Source organism: Ornithorhynchus anatinus, chromosome 4 (assembly GCF_004115215.2).
Source record: "Ornithorhynchus anatinus isolate Pmale09 chromosome 4, mOrnAna1.pri.v4, whole genome shotgun sequence".
Taxonomy (NCBI): domain Eukaryota; kingdom Metazoa; phylum Chordata; class Mammalia; order Monotremata; family Ornithorhynchidae; genus Ornithorhynchus; species Ornithorhynchus anatinus.
The window spans coordinates 117,327,118-117,347,244 of NC_041731.1; the positions used below are offsets into that span (position 1 = coordinate 117,327,118).

General features: G+C 43.7%; 1 protein-coding gene across 1 annotated transcript in view; it reads left to right on the forward strand.

Annotated features, from left to right (window-relative positions):
- ANKRD13C (ankyrin repeat domain 13C) overlaps positions 1 to 20,127 on the forward strand; it is a 91,721-nt gene that overhangs the window by 60,746 nt on the left and 10,848 nt on the right. Inside the window, exons 6-10 of the mRNA XM_029062476.2 lie at positions 2,254 to 2,320; positions 6,258 to 6,402; positions 7,206 to 7,337; positions 9,348 to 9,509; positions 18,227 to 18,306. Of these exons, the coding sequence (XP_028918309.1) occupies positions 2,254 to 2,320; positions 6,258 to 6,402; positions 7,206 to 7,337; positions 9,348 to 9,509; positions 18,227 to 18,306 (586 nt within the window). The remainder of the gene's footprint in view (positions 1 to 2,253; positions 2,321 to 6,257; positions 6,403 to 7,205; positions 7,338 to 9,347; positions 9,510 to 18,226; positions 18,307 to 20,127) is intronic.

The window sequence follows — 20,127 nt, forward strand, 5'->3', positions numbered from 1 at the left end:
TTCATCCTGAACCAAGTACCAAAGCAGAGATCACAGCAGGATTAGAGTCAAGGAAAGAAAGAATTCTAGTCAAGCATAGTGGGTCCCAAACCATTACCCAGAAATGGCCCATTTCAGCAGAAGCTGCCTCAGAAAAGATGTACAGAGAAACTTAGTATTTGGAGTTTCTCATTTCTGTGACTGAGGTGAGTGGTTCGTGCTGTTTTCCATTTAGGGACTATATGTTTTTTGCCCACTTGAATTAACATACTCTACTGGAGGTCTATTTCCCAGGATGCCAAAGTGAACACTTCTCAAATTATGTAAAGAATAGTTAAGCATAGATACAGTATGAATAATTCCTCATCCAGCCAGCGGAAGATTTACTCAACATCAGTGGTGCCTTTTATCAATTATTTATCCTCAACCACCTATCTAATTAGGTTAGACCTTTTTTTCCATTCAGTTACCCTTTAATAGAAAAGTAGCAGATTAATAAAAATATGAAATAACTTTTGATCTCTGAAAGGAATTTCAGCTTTCTAATTAGGTAATTCCTGAAACCATTTTTTTCCTTGTTCACGAAAGTTTCAGAGAAAAAAAAAACCCAGACGTTTTCCGATCCACTTCTTAAATGAGGTGGGTAGAATCCCTGAAAAATGTAATATTGGCCCCAGTAGTTGATAGTCCATTTAGAGTTATGCGGTTTAGGAATGTTCTATTACCATACTGGTTGCGGAAACAAAAAATTGCAGTGGGTTCAAAAAGCATTTAGCAAAATTTAGGGATGAGAGGTTACAATGGGTTAGCTGTGGGAAAAGTTCATGATGTTGGATGGTACAACCAATGTTCCTCTCCTTGTACTCTCCCAAGCACTTAGTACCGTGCTCTGCACAAGGTAAGCTTTCAGTAAGTACCATTGATTGAATGGTTATACAACCCTAACTATTCAGAGAGTGTCGAGGGCAACCATCACACATCCTGAGAGCTTGTCATCAGTCTGGTACTATACCGAGCATTTGAGTTAGTACAGAGCAGTAAAGTTGGTAGCCGTAATTCGTGCCCTCAGGGAGTGTACTATGTAGTGGAGAAGCTTGCAATCACACATGTTAATAGTAAACATTTAATACAGTAGTTACGTGCCAAGCCCTCTTCTAAGTACTGGGACAGGTACAGTGCACACATGGCTCAGTGAGGCCAGCCTCAGTGAGGCTCAGTGGGACAGGTACAGTGCACACATGGCCCAGAGAAGGAGTGTGGTTCAGTGGAAAGAGCATGGGCTTTGGAGTCAGAGGTCATGGGTTTGAATCCCCGCTCAGCCACTTGTCAGCTGTGTGACTTTGGGCAAGTCACTTAACTTCTCGGTGCCTCAGTTACCTCATCTGTAAAATGGGGATTAAGAGTGTGAGCCCCATGTGGGACAACCTGATTCCCCCTGTGTCTACCCCAGCGCTTAGATCAGTGCTCGGCACATTGTAAGCGCTTAACAAATACCAACATTATTATTATTATTATGGCTCCTGTATGAGCTCCCTGAACTGGTTCCAGTATAATAGGCAGGGTAATGGTAGTAACAGGGTTTGAGCTCCCACTGGGTGTGGTGCACAATACAAAACAGTTGGGGAAAGAACAACAGAAACACCTTTCCTGCCTACAAGGAGCTGATGTTCTACTAGGGAGATAGACATAAAAACATTTACAAATTAGTTTATTAGAATAAGTAGGTCTTACAGTCACACATACAAGTGTGCTTAAGTAGGGAGGGATGGTATTATCTGACTACTTTGTAAAATGACACTTTTTTCAAATAAAGCCACCAGCTTTAACATGGCCTGCTCAGATCTTGCTTATGTAAAAATGTCCCCACTTGGAATTTCATTGATTGAAGTATAGTAATAGAGCGTCCACAGCATTTTTAATTCTTTGCAGAAAATCTACAAAGTTGTCCTTGATTTGAAAGATGTTGAGATTTTCTCTCTTCAGTTCAGACTAGCGGGAGCTAGTTGGTACATTTCTTCTGTAAAGCTAATTTTACGTCTTCCAGGTTTTAGAGATTCCAAATGTAGTTCCTAGAACTCTTTCACATTTTCCTTTTGGTTCAGAACCACAGCATTCCTCAGATTTAAAATCTGCTTTCAAAAAAGATTTTGGTGGAACGAAAGATTTGCAAAATACTTAGTAAATATGTATTTACTTTGTTTTCAGAGTTGCATAAGTGCTTGCCATGTCTTTCGATACCCTAGTAATATTTACTTTTTTCCCTTACAAATGCAGTGCCTTTACTTTCCCGAATTCTGCCTTCGGATGCATGTAAAATATACAAGCAAGGTATAAATATCAGGTAAGCCTGATTTATTTTTGTTACTGAGTTGCGGGGAGCTCTGACTTAGCCTTTTAGATCTGGAGTCAGTTGATCCCAATTTACTGCCTGCTTCTTTAAAACAGTGGATGGGGTCCTGCCAACGAACTCCTTTGGGACTTGGGGTTAATAGCGTTCAACATCCTTTTTGGAAGGCCCTACCTCCTAGAGCGCATACAAGAGTGGTTAAGGCAGGCGCTCTTGTAAATGCTGGGAAAACAGGTGTTGATGGAGTCTCTTGATCAGGAATGGCGAAGGCACGGGAACTGGTTCTATTGTCGGTGGTTTGTGTATTGTTCTGTCATATTAGCTGGCAGCAGACAGAGCTGCTGTGTCTGAATCCAGGTCTTCTGATTCCCAAAGCAACGTATTTCCCACTGGTACGGCAGTAGGGTTTAGGAAGTGCAAATAGTCCAACTGACAGATGTTAGGTAGCATGGGTAGTGGATAGAGCATGGGCCTGGTAGCCAGAGAAGGTAATGGGTTCTAATTCTGGCTCTTCCACTTGTCTGACGTGTGACCTTGGGCATTCACTTCACTTCTCCATGCCTGTTATCTGTCTGTAAAATGGGGAATGAGACTGGGAGTCCCATGTAGGACAAGGACTGTGTCCAAATGATTTTGCTTGTATCCACCCCAATGCCTGGCACACAGTACGGGCTTAACAAATCCCACAATTATTATTATTATTATTATTATTATTATTATTATTAAGTATTGCTGCATTTTCACCTCTTGAAAACTTAGTAGCTTCCCTTGAGAGCAACATCATTATCAGTTAGGGAAGCATTAATTGACAACGGGTTTGCTGAGTCAGGTTCAGCACTGCTGAATTTGTTGGGTTTGTAGATTAACTGTTGGGAGCAATGTGGTTTAAACAATCATCTGGAGATAATACATTGACAATACCCTTTTAAACTGTGCTTAGTACAGTGCTGTAGATACAGTAAGTGCTCAGTAAATATGATTGACGTCGGGGAGTTGTTCAAGTGACCTTGAATGCTGTGTTGAAAACAGCGATTTGTATCTATTAATCATGGGGAAAAGGAGCCCGTTGCTGCAATTGCAAGCAGTGGATCATAGGAAACACGCAAAGTTTTTTTAGAGCTCTTTTAAATTTGTCTAGAGTAAAAACTACTGTTACAATTTAACTTAGTCTCCTGGGGTCATTCCTTTCACTTACCTGTTTTGAAGCCAACAGAAGTAAAATATTAGCTGTTTACTGCTGTAAGAGTATCCCACCAGATAACCATTACTGAAGGGACCCCATACCAGATCCTGGCTTATGACAGATCCTCCTTCATTAAAGAGATCCATTGGCCCACCATGGCAGGGTGGTCCATCCCAATACAACCTGGTAGACACACACTTTTCCAGCAAAGGCTTGGACTTTTTCTAGCTGAGGAAATCCGAACTCACAGTTGTTTCCCAGACTCCTGCCCTACGTTCCCAGTCCATCAAAGAGTCCTCCATGACGAGCAAGTTCCTCCCTTCTTCAGATGCCAGCCTGTGGGAAGTCTTTCTCAAAGGAAATTACTCTTGTGATGATGTAAAGGGTGCTGCTTTCACTGTCTCTTGATGAGCGTGGGGGGGATCTCTTTCCTTGACAGATCTTTGTTTTGGTGCTAGAGTGCGTGAACTTTCTCCCTGAGCCGTTTTAGATATGACTAGATTGTCCAGCCTGGACTGATGAAGGCTCAGTGTGGGCATTATTCTTCAGCTGGCATGCCGTGCACCCAGGGTCCACTGAACCACTGGTAACGTGTGCTTAGGCACGTCTTTAGCCAAAATTATGCTTGTTAGATATAAATGATGCATTCATTCTTTCTCCATTCATCCTGTTTCCTAATTCTCTGCCTCTCTCCTGTGGCTCTGTACCTTTCCGACCCTCGGGATCCTTTCTTGCACTTGTGCGCGTGGGTGTTTTATGGCTGCCTATGTCTGTGTACTTGTGAAAGTAAAATGCAGCAGGAGTGGCAGAGGAGTTAGAGTTGCAGATAGGGAAGATACTGTAATTTGCTTGTACTGATGTCTTCTCCCTCTGATCTTACCTATTGGTGGACAGGGCACATGTGCAGATGTACCACTCTAACCAGGCAGAGGCCAGGGAACCCATCAGCAAGCCAGATTAGCATTATGTATATTTAAAAAAAGCAACAAAACTAAAACGGGACAGTAATATGTTACTTTTTTTGAGGGGGGGGCTCTCCCTCTGGAATGTTTTAGGGTATCATCTGTTTAGTACTCTCATGCACATACCATTGGTCGATATATTTTCACTTGCTGCATACCCCCAGTAATAATATTAACGTTAAAGATCATGGCTGATCCCATCAAAAAGAAAATAAACCATGATAGTTTTGCTTCCTCGAGTTAAGTGTCACCATGTAGTTTAATGGGCATATCTTCTTTTCTGTTGGATTGTTTGTTTCAGAGAGAATGGTTTGTTTTGTGGTTAGTTTAGGTCGACTGTAGGAGCTGTTTGTAGTTTGGAGAAAATCCAGGAAAATTAACTATGTGAGGTTAACTATGTGGCCTCTCCCCACTTACACCCAGTACCTCAGAATTCTTTTAAGAGTTTCTGAAAGCCACTTTCGTGTGAATCTCAGTAACTTGAGGGAAACAATTCCTGTTAGCTATGAACTCTGTTCTCCCATCTGATGCTCTCTGGAGTATGACAACCCCCTGGGAAATGATCCATTTCCATTTCCCTCCCTTCAAGCCAGGTAATACTCTTCAGGGACAGTGTAATGATCCCCAGCCATCATGGGGGTAAAACCCACTACTTGCCCTGCCCCCAACCACCACTTTCTAGGGCACTCTACCCTCCATCTGGCTTGTCTGTTCAAGAATCCACATCTAATCCTGACAAGTGGGATGGGGGTGAGAGTGTGGAAAGTTACACTCCCCTTCCCCTCTAAATTCAAACCTTGGGCCCTGGGGTGGTCTTTGATGGCCCCTTATTTCCCTAGTCGGGCAGAGCCAGGCCTTTTGTCTCGTAAAGGATGGTGCAAAAGAGATTCTTCTCCAGTTGCCACATACCAGGAAACAGACTGTTCCAGCTGGCACTTGAACCTTTCCTCCTTTTATGTGTTGAAGACTTCTTTATATAACCTAATAACAGGAAATATCAGACTCTGCAGTGCTTAGCCAAAAAAAGGATGAACCCAACTTTAGAGAATTTCGAGACACTTGGTAACCATTTTAATAAATAGTTCACGGCAAATCCCTGATAGCCTGGTTGGACAGAGCCCTATTGTGCTAACTTTTGTACACTGTCCTGAAGGTAATCTCTTTGGGCTGGTATCCGGTATTTTGTAATGGTAATTAAAATGCTTCTGCTATTCTGGAGAGTTAAAAAGTGTTTGTTTTTTTGGGGGGGTGGGTGGTTGGGGGGCAGGGTGGTTGTGGTTGTGCCTGCCTTGTTCCTGAATAGAAAAGTGTCTATTTCTAACAACTCACTCATAGTTGGAAACCAGCACTTGCAGATATCTGATTAAAAACTGAATTAGTTGGGCCCTGAGCAAGTTTATATAGAAAGTTAACCAGACTTTTTGTAGCTTTCTGAACTCACCTCAAATTGTGCAGCTAGAGTCCTCCGAGTTGACTTTATACTGTGTAATGTCATGCTAAAGAAAGGCCATTCGTAGAAAAGACTTCATTGCAAATTGCATAGCCTGAAAAGTCAAATACAAAGATGCCAAACCCCAGTGGTTTTCTTTTAGTAAAATATTGTAGCAAATTATGTGAAATGTAAAATGTTTTCATAAAAACAGCAAGAGGAAAATGGGCTCTGAAATAAAGTGTTTTGTAAAGGTTATATTAGGTGGAAAAAACAAAGGCAGCACATTTGAATTATAATCTTTTCCAGAATACTTGTTTCTTTAGTGGTTTCTAAATCCTAATCCATTTTTCCCAGGCTTGACACAACTCTCATAGATTTTACTGACATGAAGTGCCAACGAGGGGACTTAAGCTTCATTTTCAATGGGGATGCTGCACCCTCTGAATCTTTTGTAGTGTTAGACAATGAACAAAAAGTTTACCAGCGAATACATCACGAGGTGAGTAACTCTCCACTGAAATAAACCGGTGTTCTTCCTGAGAGAAATCAGTTGTTAGTGAGGTAAATTTCCAGACTGCCAGTCTCCCTCCCCAGATCAGACTCAAGGGGCTGGAGCTGTTTAATTATATGAGCCTTACCCCTCAGTCAGGCGTCTGGTGGTCTGCATGGCCTTTCCCCATCCCTACAACACGAGCCTGTGGCATTTATTGAGCACTTACTGTATAAAGAGCACTGGATTAAGTCCTTGGGAGAGTACAGTACTAGGTAGGCACGATCCCTGCCCACATTCAGGTTACAGAGTAGAGCCGAGAAAGGCATATGGGCAAGCAGACAGAGGGAAAATGACTTGGCCTGGAGCCCCCTCCTCCCACCAAGTTTCCCCTGGAGAAAAGGTGCTGTAGTTCTGAGGGTCTCTACAACACCCACCCGCTCTTGCAGTGGAATAGAGGAAGGTGGCACACTACCCAAAAATCCCAGACACCCAAACTCTCAGCATTGCGAGGGCTTGTGCTAAACCCCTCCTCACTCGCTGCTTGGCAGGGCTCCCAGAAGATTCCAGAAGTAATGCCAGAAGCCTGTATTTCCCCCGTCTCTCTTCCAGCGACCCTTCTGAATGGATTTGGGAGCCAGAAAAGGGTGCCGAAGCTGGGCTGCCAAGAACACTGGAGGGAGTTGAGGGCTACCCCTGGTGACCCCTTGGGCCCCATGAGCCTGTAGTTGAACCATTCTGTTCTACAAGGTAAATGTTTCCCACATTCCACCTGTGCTGTCTTACCATTTCAAGACTTCATTTTCTTCCAGGAATCAGAGATGGAAACAGAGGAAGAAGTTGACATTTTGATGAGCAGTGATATTTATTCAGCAACTTTATCAACCAAATCAATTACTTTCACACGTGCCCAAACAGGATGGCTTTTCCGGGAAGACAAAACAGTATGTCCTCATTGAGACTTTGGGTTTCTTGGGTACTACAGATGATCATTGAATTGAATCAGAATCCTTTCCCGTGCCTCAAGTCAGATGCCAACTGGGGAAGGGTGGATGTCTCGGTTGGTGAGAGGGTGGAAGAGAGAAGGGAACGGTGTCTGTTCCTGCTCGGATTTGAGTCGGAGAGATTCCTCCTGTCCACTGGCTTTGCTGTGACCGTGGCAGATGTCCACATGGTTCTAATCCTGTTTACCACATGGCCGGCAATAAGTGGAAGTGACATCAGTCATTTGCATTTGCTCTCCCTCAACTGGGTCCCAGGGATGGTTGCACTGGGGTTGTCTTCCCTGGGCTCTTGGACTCAATTCAGTTGCCTTCCACAAGGTTCCTTATTGTCCCCTACAATGCTCGTTCTGTACATATTGCCAACCAACTCTGACAGGCCATCTTATATGGAAACCCATTAAGAAAATGGGAGAGACCTAGATCCGTTTACTTCCACCCAGGTAATTTACTTCCACCCAGGTCTGGACTGTTACCAAATTGGTAGATAGAAGTTGTGAAGATCTCCTGACTTTGAGGCAAAAGCAAATTGGATGGAGTAGACCAGGTCTCACAAGGCACTTTTTCTGTTTGAGGATTTGGGGGTGGGAAGCTGGAGTGCCGCTGCACAGGTATGCTGGCTCTGTGTATGCCCGGTTGTCCCCAGGACTGTTGGGACCGCAACTCCCAGGAGTTCTCCGAGGGGGAGGGCACTTCCCTGGCAGTGTTCCCAAAAGTGGGTCTGGGCCCCCCTTTGGTCTGGCTTGCGACTTGATTGCTGTGGCCTGGAGGCGGTGACCAAGTTAGGCTGAGTTGGGGCAGGTCCTTGGATCTCTAGCCGTCCTTGGATCGCTAGCTGTCCTTGGATCTCTAGTCCGCACGGAGCCCTGGGCAGTTAGAAGAAGGAGCAGGGGGCTCAGGCACACTGACAGTGGCTTTGACCTTCAAGGAGCTGAGCTAGCCAGGTTGTTTTAAAAATTAGCACGGGGTTGAGAATGTGTACGAAATTAGGTCATGGCAAAATAATAGGGCTTGGTGATCTAGGAGATGGTGTAATGAGGGAAGAGGGAACGGGAGTTGCAGCTTTTGATCAGTGCCGTCCACAGTTGTTTTCTGACGTCCTAGCATTGGTGCCAATTATGAGAGATTTTTCTGGGTAAGGACTTGAAATCAATTTTCCACCCCCCACATCTTTTTAAGGCTGAACTCCCCATAATGTTCATCCCACATTTCTGGAGAGCAAGCTCCCCAGCGGGGCTGAAAAGAACAAAATATTTCCAAGCGGGGCTGGAAAGACCCCAGATTGGCTCTTCCCGGCCCGTTAACTCTTGGAAGTTTGCTTGCTGCTCCCAGATTTACTCCATGATCTTCGAAGCCCCATTTCTTTTTCCTCCCTCATTCAAAATGAGAAGTTGGCACCTATGCCAGGGCTGGCTGCGTTTGAGCTAGCGTGAGTCCCTAGAATGCAGTCAGGGCACCAGCTCCAAAGCCAAACCTGCAGCAACTCATTTTCCCTGGCCTAAGTGGGTCCAGGGTGGATGACAGCTAGTCAAGATAACACCAAACAAGGTAGCGATCATTTCCGAGGAGCTTAGTCTCTAAAGACAATATCTAATTAATCGTCAGACAGTCATGAGAGGCAAGGTGAGGTCAGTGATGATGGTTTTCCATAATTAATGTCCTTTAAAAAAGCTCCCAGTTGCTTGAAGATAAATTCTAATTGAATAGCAAGTGGTAATTTTATCTTGATTTTCCTGTCAGTTTTGATTCGCTGATGGCTAATTTGTTCTCAAACTATGTTTTCCCGTCTTGCTGGTCACATAGAAAAAGAGTGAATCTAATGACGGCAGTTTTAAAGGAATACTAACGTTGCCTTAAGCCGAGAGAGCCCGAAAAGATTGTCACTGTGATTTTTTTGTTTATTTTTAAGATGTTTTGTGATTTATTATTTTGAAATATTTAATTTTGTTTTAGGAAAGAGTAGGAAACTTTTTGGCAGACTTTTACCTGGTAAATGGACTTGTGTTAGAATCAAGGAAAAGAAGAGAACATCTCAGTGAAGAAGATATTCTTCGAAATAAGGCCATCATGGAGAGTTTGAGTAAAGGTGGAAACTTAATGGAACAGAATTTTGAGGTATAATCAAAATGCAGATATTTTTTAATTACACCAATTTTTAAAAATATTGTGGTAGTGGAATAGCCTTATCAACTTCATTGTTGGTGTTTAGTATAGCTTATAAAATAACCAGCCTCATCTTCAGATCTACTGGATAAAAAGAATTCTGGATCACTTTTAGTGATCATTTTTCCCTCTGTCTTCTATGTAATTGTTGAATCTTGTTAGGCTTGGCGTACAAAATGAAATTGAACTGAAATGTGATCACATTTTTAATACTTCAGTTTTGTTGATGAATTGTGTGCATGAGTGTGTTCCATTAGTCTTAAGTAGGGTTTGGATTTTGGGGGCTAATTTTCAGGTTTATGTAATGGAGACATCAGGTTTAAATTTTTTAAATTCCAGGCTTTAATTCAGTTTCATATGTGTAATTCGCAACCAAGGATATGTGAGTGGTCAGTGTTCTTTGGCGGCACTTCTTTCCGATATCTGCATGTTATCGTGAAGTGCTACAAGAGTGATGAAAATCACATTGTTCTGAGAGACTTGTTTGATGGGTCGGTCCAGAATTTAACATCTCTATTTTGGTTTTCAGGGTAGGCCTCTAAATTGTAGTGAGATGATTAATTGACCCTCATCCAAAAGATAGATTAGAGTGGTGGAGAAGGGAAGTGCCTTAGGAAAAAAAAGACAAATGCAAGTCTTTCAGAACTCCCTCCCCCTCTATTAACGACCAGATCACCCCCGTCCCCACCTTCAAAGCCTTATTCAGATCACATCTCCACCAAGAGCCCTTCCCCCATTAAGCCCTCTTTTCCCTTATTCCCTTTCCCTATGTGTCACTTTTGCACTTAGGCAAGTAACCTTTAAGAACCTGATATCCACTGACCCTCAACCCCACAGCAACTTTATACATATCCATAATTTATTTATATTTAAGTCTGTCTCCCGCTCTAGATTGTAAGCTCGCTATGGGCAAGGAACGTGCCTACCATCGCTGTATTGTACTTCCCCCAAGCGGTTAGCGGATAGTGTGGTACTCTTCACCACAGTAAGCGTTCAGATACCATCGACTAATCTATCTATATATAAACTTAACAATATAAAAGTAAAATGTAAATGTGGGGATTTAGGCCTAATTAAAAATATTTGGGGGTGAAGAATTTGGGTTAAATCATGCCAGCCCCCCCCCCCCAAAATCCTTGTCCTATTATAGATTGACCAACATTAATTGTAAAACTTTTTGGCTAAGTCAAGAGTTGAATCTGTCTGGGTTATGCACATTCTTCTTTCCAAGGAGCCCATTCTTTTGTTCAAATTCTGGAGGATCTGAAACCGTATTCTGGGGAGCTTTGGAGGGGTGGGGCGGGTCAAATGCTCTCTGCCCTCATTCCCTCACTGTCGACTCCACCACATCCACCGACTCACGCGGTTCTCACGGCTTGGAAATCCCTCCATCCCCCACATAAAGCAGACCAAAACTCTCCTCACATTTGAATCCCTCTTAAAATCCCACCTCATCTAACAAGGTTTTCCCCAGTTAATTTCCCAGTACCTTAATCCGCATCATTCCTTTAGCCACATCTAGTACTTATAAACATCGTCCTCTGCACTTGTGCATACTCATTTTGACAGTGTTTTTCATATTTTTATTTTTGGTATTCCATTAGAGTCTAATTGTTTCTGGGTGAGGAATGTGTCACTATACTTCCCAAGCACGTAGCTACCGAGCAGCACACCTAGTGGGTGCTTAATAAATGCTGCTGCTATTACTACAACTTTGAAGTAGGCCAGTGCCAGCTTCTCTGGGGGATGATGGCCTGGGCCACCCCCTCCACACATCTAAAAGGGTTACCAGCATGCCCTTGGCCAGCAACGCAATCCTGCCACTTCACCCTGGCACTCCAGGGGAATTGGGTTTGGGGCTTGGCAAAATAGACACCACTATTGTTTTTAGAGGGCCCTTTTAAATAACTCTCAGCCTTGATGTCGGTGGCTTGATCGCAATAGCCTGAGTTGTCCCTTTGCCGCGGAGTGACCTTCCCCCGTGCTCATCCGTAGAGCATCCACTACATACCATCTGCAAGCTAGGCGATGCTCTCGTGCTCAGTTTGATTTTGGCGGAGAGAGATGGCTGACAGAGTACAGAGCAACCAAAGAGCCCCATTACTCCCATAACTCTAAATGTTGTTGGCCATCTCGTGAGCTGCAAGGGACCTTTCTAGACCACCTCAGCTTTCCGTCAGACCTGGGCTCTCCCAAGTGTCACCGGGCTTGGGGACTTGAGCTAGCAGCAGGGCCCTGCCTAAGTCAGCTGGGTAGCTAAAGAAATGGATGACTAGAACGTCGTCGACTGGTCGGCAGCTCTGTGTGGGAAGGGAGACTGTGCCCTGGAAGCCTTACCAGTTAACAAAGCCTGAGAAGCAGAATCTGGATTTCAGTACAGGAACCACTAGGTTTTCAGTGTAAAGCAGACAGAGAGAGGTATCTACACATAGAAATATATAGAGGGAAAGAGAGGGGTTGGGGTCTGCGGGAAGAGAGCACATTTTGTCCTTCACATTTGAAGAAAACACGTTTCCTTAAAACATTTCCTTTACTCTCCTTGCTTTTGTTTCCCAATTTTAGCAGTCGTTTGGGCATCCTGCTGTTGCTAATTCCCTTCACGTGTCCCACCCAGAGTAGCTGCATTCAGTGCTAGGAGACTGATTACAGTCCAGAGCTTTATTGTTCGTGCCCACAAGTGGCCCTGGAACCTCTCAAGGAGCCAAATGGGGCCCCTGTGCGGGGTCTAGGGCTCAAAGCCTCAGAGAAGGTGGAACAATGCTATGGCTCTGCCGACTCATAATTTGGTCTGAGCTGCCACATTCTATTTCTCAGTGTCTTTAAGATGTGTTAGCCCTCTTGATTTGGCTTTCTACTTCCTGTCTTCCTCTCTATCGTTGGTCAGTGCACTACATAAATAGCAGAATCCTGTGGCAACTTTTAGCCCTGTATTGCCAATATGAATTTTGAGTTGTCAGGTCTTGATCTTCTATAGGCTTACTGCCTGTAATACCTGACTGATTCAGTAAAGCAGCTTAAAATAAATTTCATGTCTTCTTGGGTATGGGCCTCTAGAATGGAACATCTGTATAAAATAATTGTAGAAATTACACAGGTTTGGAAGTAGCAAGGATTCCTTTTTTTCCATCATTCAAGAGAAACAGCATGGCCTAGTGCACAGAACATGGACCTGGGAGTCTGAAAGACCTGTGTTCTAATTCCAACTCTGCCACTTGTCTGCTGTGTGACTTTGGGCGAGTCATTTAACTTCTGTGGGCTTCAGTTCCCTCATCTATAAAAGAGGGATTAAAACTGTGAGCCCCATGTGGGACATGGACTGTGTCCGACCTGATTAGTTTGTATCTACCTCAGCCTGGCACGCAGTAAGTGCTTAAAAATACCATTAAAAAAAAAATACCATAAAAACAAAACAAAATACTTCCAAGATAAATATGAAATTGCAGGTCAACTTGGTCTTCAGCTGCTGGTAAACTGGGAAAGAGCAGAACAAGTTTAATTATGGCAAACAAGCTTAATTGTACCTTTTAACTATAAACATAGTGCATGTTTAATGTTCGGCAGAGATTTAGCAATTCTTAGCAATAAGTAGTTATCCAGGGTTCCTATTGACCATGATTTGGGCATTATGTTTTTTTTCAGTCCTCAGAAGGGAGATTACAGTTTTTAGAAGAAAGAACGTTAAATATGTCTCACTAAAATTCTTTTAGAGTATTTTTGTTTTTGGTGGTGAGATAAATCTGATCGTATAGACTTTTGGAGTTTAATATTAAACCCAGATAAAACATTGTGATCTGCCAAAAATATAAAACCTATGGAAAACGTATGGAAAGTATGTAGTTCTAAAGGGAAATAGACTTTTCTGGTATTCAGAATGTCAGATGTAGTTTTTGAACTTTCCATCACTAAAATTCTGATATGGTAATTGGTGGAGAAGCAGTGCTTTGCTAAATTTCTAATGTGTACTTCCTTCATGTCTCTGAAGAAGGGAAAAATCAAGAAATGTGATTGATACTCAGAGCCAAATAAAAGTTAACAAGAAGTCTAGTAGTAACTCTAAGTGTGTGCCGTGTGTTAATTAGTCACTTTTATTGAGCACTTGCTGTATTCAGAGCACTGTGTACTGAGCACTTGAGAAGCAGTGTGGGCTAGTGGATAGAGAAGGAGTTTGGGAGCCAGAAGGTCCTAGGCTCTTGGTAAGTTGCTTCACTTCTCTGTGCCTCAATTTTTTTCATCTGTAAATGAGGATTAAGACTGTGAGCCCCACATGCGACATGGACTGTGTCCAATGTGGTTAGCTTCTGTCTGTCCCACTCCTTAGTACAGTGTCTGGCACGTAGTAAGTACTTAACAAATACTGTTAAGAAAAAAAACAAACAGTTGGTAGACATCATCCCTGCTCTCCAGGAGCTGCTCAGATAATTTGAAGTAAACAGAGTAGATGGTCTCCCTGTCCCACATGGACTCCCAATATAAATAGGGTTAATCAGACATAGAGAAAGAGCCTCTTGTGAAAACATTTCAGACTTTTTAACCCAAATAAGGAACCGTAAAATACTGGACACCTTAAAATGAGTGAAATTATTACTGGTTTTAAGCAGAATGAATATTTGCTTCCCCAAAAAGCTTCCCCAAATGATGCCGAGTGAGATGTCAAACCACACACAACTAATTTACTCTTATAGATGCTCAGAGCTTCAGATGTGTAGATGCTTAGTTTACCTGAAGTCATGACATTGGAGAAGCAGCGTGGCTCAGTGGAAAGAGCATGGGCTTTGGAGTCAGGGCTCATGAGTTCGAATCCCAGCTCTGCCACTTGTTGGCTGTGTGACTATGGGCAAGTCACTTAACTTCTCTGTGCCTCAGTTCCCTCATCTGTAAAATGAGGATTAAGATTGTGAGCCCCACGTGGGACAACCTGATTCCCCTATGTCTACCCCAGCGCTTAGAACAGTGCTCGGCACATAGTAAGCGCTTAACAAATACCAACATTATTATTATTATTATTAACCCAAGACCTGAGCAGAAGGAAAGAGATGCACGGCAGCTTCCTAGATCCCGTTGAGGTGAGGTGGAGAGGGTTTTTGCTTGTGCAGGCTGCCTAGGCCAGGGCCCATCTCGTGTGCCTTCCCTCCCTCCCTGGGCCTTGTGCTCATTTGTGCTCCATCCAGTCAACTACCTTGCTGCCTTGGTTCTGTTGAGCGCCTGTGGACAGGGGTAGTGGCCAGAGGCAGGAGGTGCCAACTCATCGGGGGTGAGGGGGGGTCTGCAAGCAGCAGCACACAGTCCTTGGGGACAGGTAATGCAGGTGCTCTGCTGAAGCCCAGAGGGGATGGGAATTTCTGGCCTACATTTGCAGAGACAGATCCTCCAACTGGTGACTTGGAAGTTTGGCTTGGAGAAAGGGAAAGGAAAGAAAGCAAATAGAAGGATAGGGAAGGAACTAGAATGTTTTGTGAGTAGTTAAAGAATGGCTGGTGCAGTAGAGAAGCAAGTCTGGGGGGCCACTGAGATTGAGAATGCTGGGTCAAGGGAGATTGTGATGTTTAAGTGCCACAGAGGACTCACAGTCTGAGTAAGAGGGAGAATAGGTATTGAGTCCCATTTTATAGATAAGGTATTTGAGGCCCAGAGAAGTTGATGTATTCAGTTAAATTTATTGAGAGCTTACTGTGTGCAGAGCACTGTACCAAGCACACGGGGGAGTACAGTATAACAATAAACAGACACATTCCCTGCTTAGAACGAGTTAATGTCACACAGCAGAAAGTGGTAGAACAGATGAGTAGCGGAGCTGGGATTAGAACCCAGATCTTCTGACTCCCAGGCCTGTGCTCTTTCCACTAGGCCACGCTGCTTCATCACATTTGGATATGTGTACAGGTTGCGGGGGATGGTTGCGTATTTTCTGGAGTGGGCCAGGGACAAATGCTCAGTCTGATTTAGCATCAGGGCAGGAATTAGCATTTGAGTGGTTCTGGGCATGCTGGCATTTTTCAATCCCAACTTGAAGCTCAAAGCAGTTGTTTTCAAGCAGAATTACCCTTGGCATCAATAGTGAACTCAAGCTCCCTTTGTTAGCCCAAGGGGCAGTGGTTCTGGATTTCCACACAGCCTTGGCTCCCAGGGTAGCCCACCCAACCCTATTCGGCAGAACTGGTTGGAAAAATTAGAGAGGAAGGGGCTGTCTTGCCCTAGGGACCCTCAGAAAGAGAGGCCTAAACTGGCAATTTCCCACTCTTCCCTGCAGGCCTGCCACAGAATTGTGTGAACATCTCCATTCAGAACACTGAAAGGGGGCCAGTGCAGTTGTTCATGCACTTGTGACTTAAAAAAAAGTCCAACAGAGTTCTCTATACAGCATCGAGCCTATTTTCTCTCAGCATTTTATTCTTTTATAGCATTTGTGGAGTGCTAGCCATCTTCTTGCTTCTGGATCAAATGGAGCAGTATTAGCGTGTAAGCTCTTTTAGAGCAGGGAGGTCAATATTTATTTTGTATTTTGCAACTTTCAAAAACAGTTTATTGCACCCAAAGAGTGCTCAGTAAATGCTTCTTCTGCCAGGACCACCGTTTCAGTTAGATCTACTTTACTAGGTCTCAAATTTCTAGAAAAGCACCTAGTTACTTTTCATGGCCTAGTGTAAAGAGCACGGGCCTAGGAGTCAGAGGTCATTGGTTCTAATCCCAGCTCAGCCACTTATAATAATAATAATGTTGGTATTTGTTAAGCGCTTACTATGTGCCAAGCACTGTTCTAGGCGCTGGGGTAGATACAGGGTAATCAGGTCCCATGCGGGGCTCACAGTCTTAGTCCCCATTTTCCAGATGAGGTAACTGAGGCACAGAGAAGTTAAGTGACTTGCCCAAAGTCACACAGCTGACAAGCATCAGAGCCAGGATTAGAACCCACGACCTCTCACTCCTAAGATCATGTGCTTTCCACTGAGCCACGCTGCTTCTCTAACTGCTGTGTGACAGCGGGCAAGACACTTCACTTCCCTGCGCTTCGGTTTCATCATCTGAAAAGTGGGAATCACACCCCATCCTCTCCTACTTAGATTGTGTTTTCAATCTGCTTATCTTGTACTTACCCCAGTACTTACTAGAATTCTTGGCACATAGTAAGCGCTTAGTAAATACTATTAAAAAAGAAGGAAGAGTCAGTTCTCCTAAAAGTGTGGATGACGTTCTTGCAATGTCTTGAGGGATGGAAATATCCGGCTGGGATACGCTGTGACGCTGCACACGTGGGCTCCCAGGTTGTTTCTTCTGACACTGCAGTGTCCTTTATCCAGAGGACTCAAGTCAGAACAGTGCTCTCCAATTTCCCATTCCACCCTAAAATGCAGAGTGTAAACTGGCATTCTGACAGACCTGGGTGTATTCAGTAGTAGCAGCAGCAGCAATTCTATCTATTGTGCACCCACTCAGTGCAGTGGATTGTGCTTCAAATCAACAGTAGAGTTTGTTGGTGTCATAATCTCCAAAGCCCAGCAGGGAGAGAGTTCTGGGAGAATAAGCTTGTTGGGTGGGTGTATGTGTGTATGGGGAGCCCTCCCAGCCTGGACCTTTTTAAAACTAGGATTTCATGTTGTATATTGATTTCCTGCACTGGGCACCAGAAAACAGTGCCCTGTGTCGACTTCTCCAGCCCAGGTCGCCGTCAGGGCAAAACTTAATTTTGAGTAACAAAAGTCATTTTTTCCATCCCCTGTAACTTTTTTCTCTCTCCCCCCCCCCCCCCCCCCCACCACACACTCACACACACTTTCCTTAAACTTGAGACCATTCTCCTGTGTTATCACCTGGGGTCAAATTGAGGCTTTTGAAGTTTGAGTTTTGAAGTTTTGATCAGCGTTCCAAAAGAACCAAAAGCTTATTTCCTGTACCCAGATATTCAGAAGCAGGAGAGTGGGATTTTCTCTATCACCATTTTCACTAAGCAGCATGGCTTAGTAAAAGCAGCATGGCTTAGTGCAAAGAGCATGGGTCATTGGTTCTAATCCCGGCTATGCCACTAGTCAGCTGTGTGACTTTGGGCAAGTCACTTAATTTCTCTGTGCCTCAGTTACCTCGTGTGTCAAATAGGGATTAAGACTGTGAGCCCCACGTGGGACAACATGATTACCTTGTATCTACCCAAGTGCTTAGAACAGTGCTTGGCTCATAGTAAGTGCTTAATAAATACTATTGTTATTATTATTATCTGAAAGGTCAAACCAGAATAAAATATTCAGATAGGTTACAGCAAAGGAAAAAGAAAGGCCAACAGTCTTACTCACTGGATATCGATGCTATCAAACCCATATAGATTTTTTTTCCCTTCAGGTGCGTGCTCGCACCCTCTCTCTCTCTCTCTCCCTCTGTGTGTGTGTGTGTACACACACACACACACACACACACACACACACACACACGTACATGTGCAAATATAGCCTGAATATTTGGTACTTGGGTTTTGCTACTAGTTTCTGTCAACCTAATCCTGGCTTACAAAGATGGCAACTGGGAATCTTACCCTAATTTAAGTTGACATCCCAGATCAATGAGAAGCCTCTTTATAGAACGTGGGGTTTTAAAATAGGTTTCATTGTATTTTCTGTTGTTTTTATGGCTTTCTGTTAAGATGATATTTTTATACATTCTCTGTATTTTTTTTTATTTGGCAGCCTGTCCGAAGGCAGTCTCTTACTCCACCTCCACCGAACACAATTACTTGGGAAGAATATATATCTGCTGAAAATGGAAAGTAGGTATTTGCTTTCATGTGGAGCCGCTTGGCTTTGAAGCCTATGTTTTTAGAGCAGGAATTTGGAAATTTCCTTTGGGAACCAAAACAGAAATAAGATGAAGCCAAGACAGTTTAGCTGTTAATACTGCCAGAAAGGTTACCAGTTAAATTATTGCTGCCATTTTTCTAGCAGATGTCTAAATACTTAGTAGTTGTAGTGAAAGTATTTATTAAATACTTACTGTTTGCAGAGTACTTAACATCTTTTTAAAAAGTTCTAAATAGGTGTGGCCAGAAACAATGCTGATGAATCTTTCCTTTTTCTGAGGTTGGGAGAGCTAGCCCTCCTTCCTTTGTGTATTCCAGTGATCCTGGTTTCATTTTGCAATCTGGGTTGCAAACTGGTTCCTATTCTATCCCATACTACTATAGCCCTGGGTCACCTCCACAGTATACTTCTATCTCCACTCCGGGACATGAACTGGAGAATGCTGCTGGCACAAATCCAGATAACAGGCTGACCTCATCTATTTAAAATTCATCCATGTATACTTTAATTCTGCACATTCTTCCACCTGGCAATATTATTTCCCCATCCTTATTGACTCAATCAATGGTATTTGTTTAGTGTTTATTATGTGCAGAGCACTGTACTAAGCCCTTAAGAGAGTACAAACCAACAGAGTTGGTAGACACTTTCCCTGCCCACAAAGGCTCACAGTTTAGAGGGAGAGACAGACACTAAAATAAATAAAACAGTTATTGCTCGTGCCAGCTGTTATGGATGTTTAACTCCCTCCTCAAACCCCCAGTGTCTTGACCATGTGCTTTATTGAGACAATTGAAGTGATCATTCCTGATCTCCCTCAAATCTTCCCTGCTTCTAATTCCTCCCTCTCTTCTGCCCCTTCTTCGACTCTCCCATCTTTCCCAGAAGTATCTCAAGAGATTTTCCACCTCTCAAAATCTACCCCCCCACCCTCTGACCCCATCCCTTCACACCTTATCAAAACACCTGTCCTCTCCCTTCTTCCTTCCCTGACGGCCATATTCAACTGTGCAGTTTCCAGTGGCTTCTTCCCCACTGTCTTCAAACATGCTAATTCAGTCATTCATTCAGATGTATTTATTCAACACTTACTGTGTGCAGAGCACCATACTAAGCACTTGGAATATACGATTTGGCAACAGAGACAATCCTTGCCCTACAACAGGCTTAGAGTCTAAAACGGGGAGATAGATAGCAAAACAAAACAAGTAGGCATCAAAACCATCAAAATTGAGTCATAAGTAATATATACAAATATACACAAGGCTGTGGGGAGAGCAAGGGGGTAGAGCAAGAGGGAGGGAGCAGAGGCAATGGGGAGGGGAGGAGGGGCAGATGGAAAGGGAGGACTCAGTCTGGGAAGGCCTCCTGGAGGAGGTGAGCTCTCATGTATTTCCCCTATTGTAAAGAAAACCTCCTTTGACCCCACTGCTCCTTCCAGTTATCACTCATTATCGCCCACCTCCCTTCTACTACCATTCCTCTCAAAACTCCGTGAGTTAGTTGTCTGTACCCACTGCCTCCATTTACTCTCTTCCAGTTCTCTCCTTAATCCCCTCCAGTCTGGCTTCCACCCACTTCATTCACTCCATGGAATGACCCTCTCTAAGGTCACCAGTGACCAACTCCTTGCCAAATTCAATAGCCGCCATCCTAATCCTCGACCTCTCAGCTGCTTTAGACGCCATGGACCACCCTCTTATCCAGGAAACATGATCTAACCTTGACTTCACAAACACTGTCCTCTCCTAGTTCTCCTCCTCTCTCTTTGGTCTCTCCTCCTCAGTCTC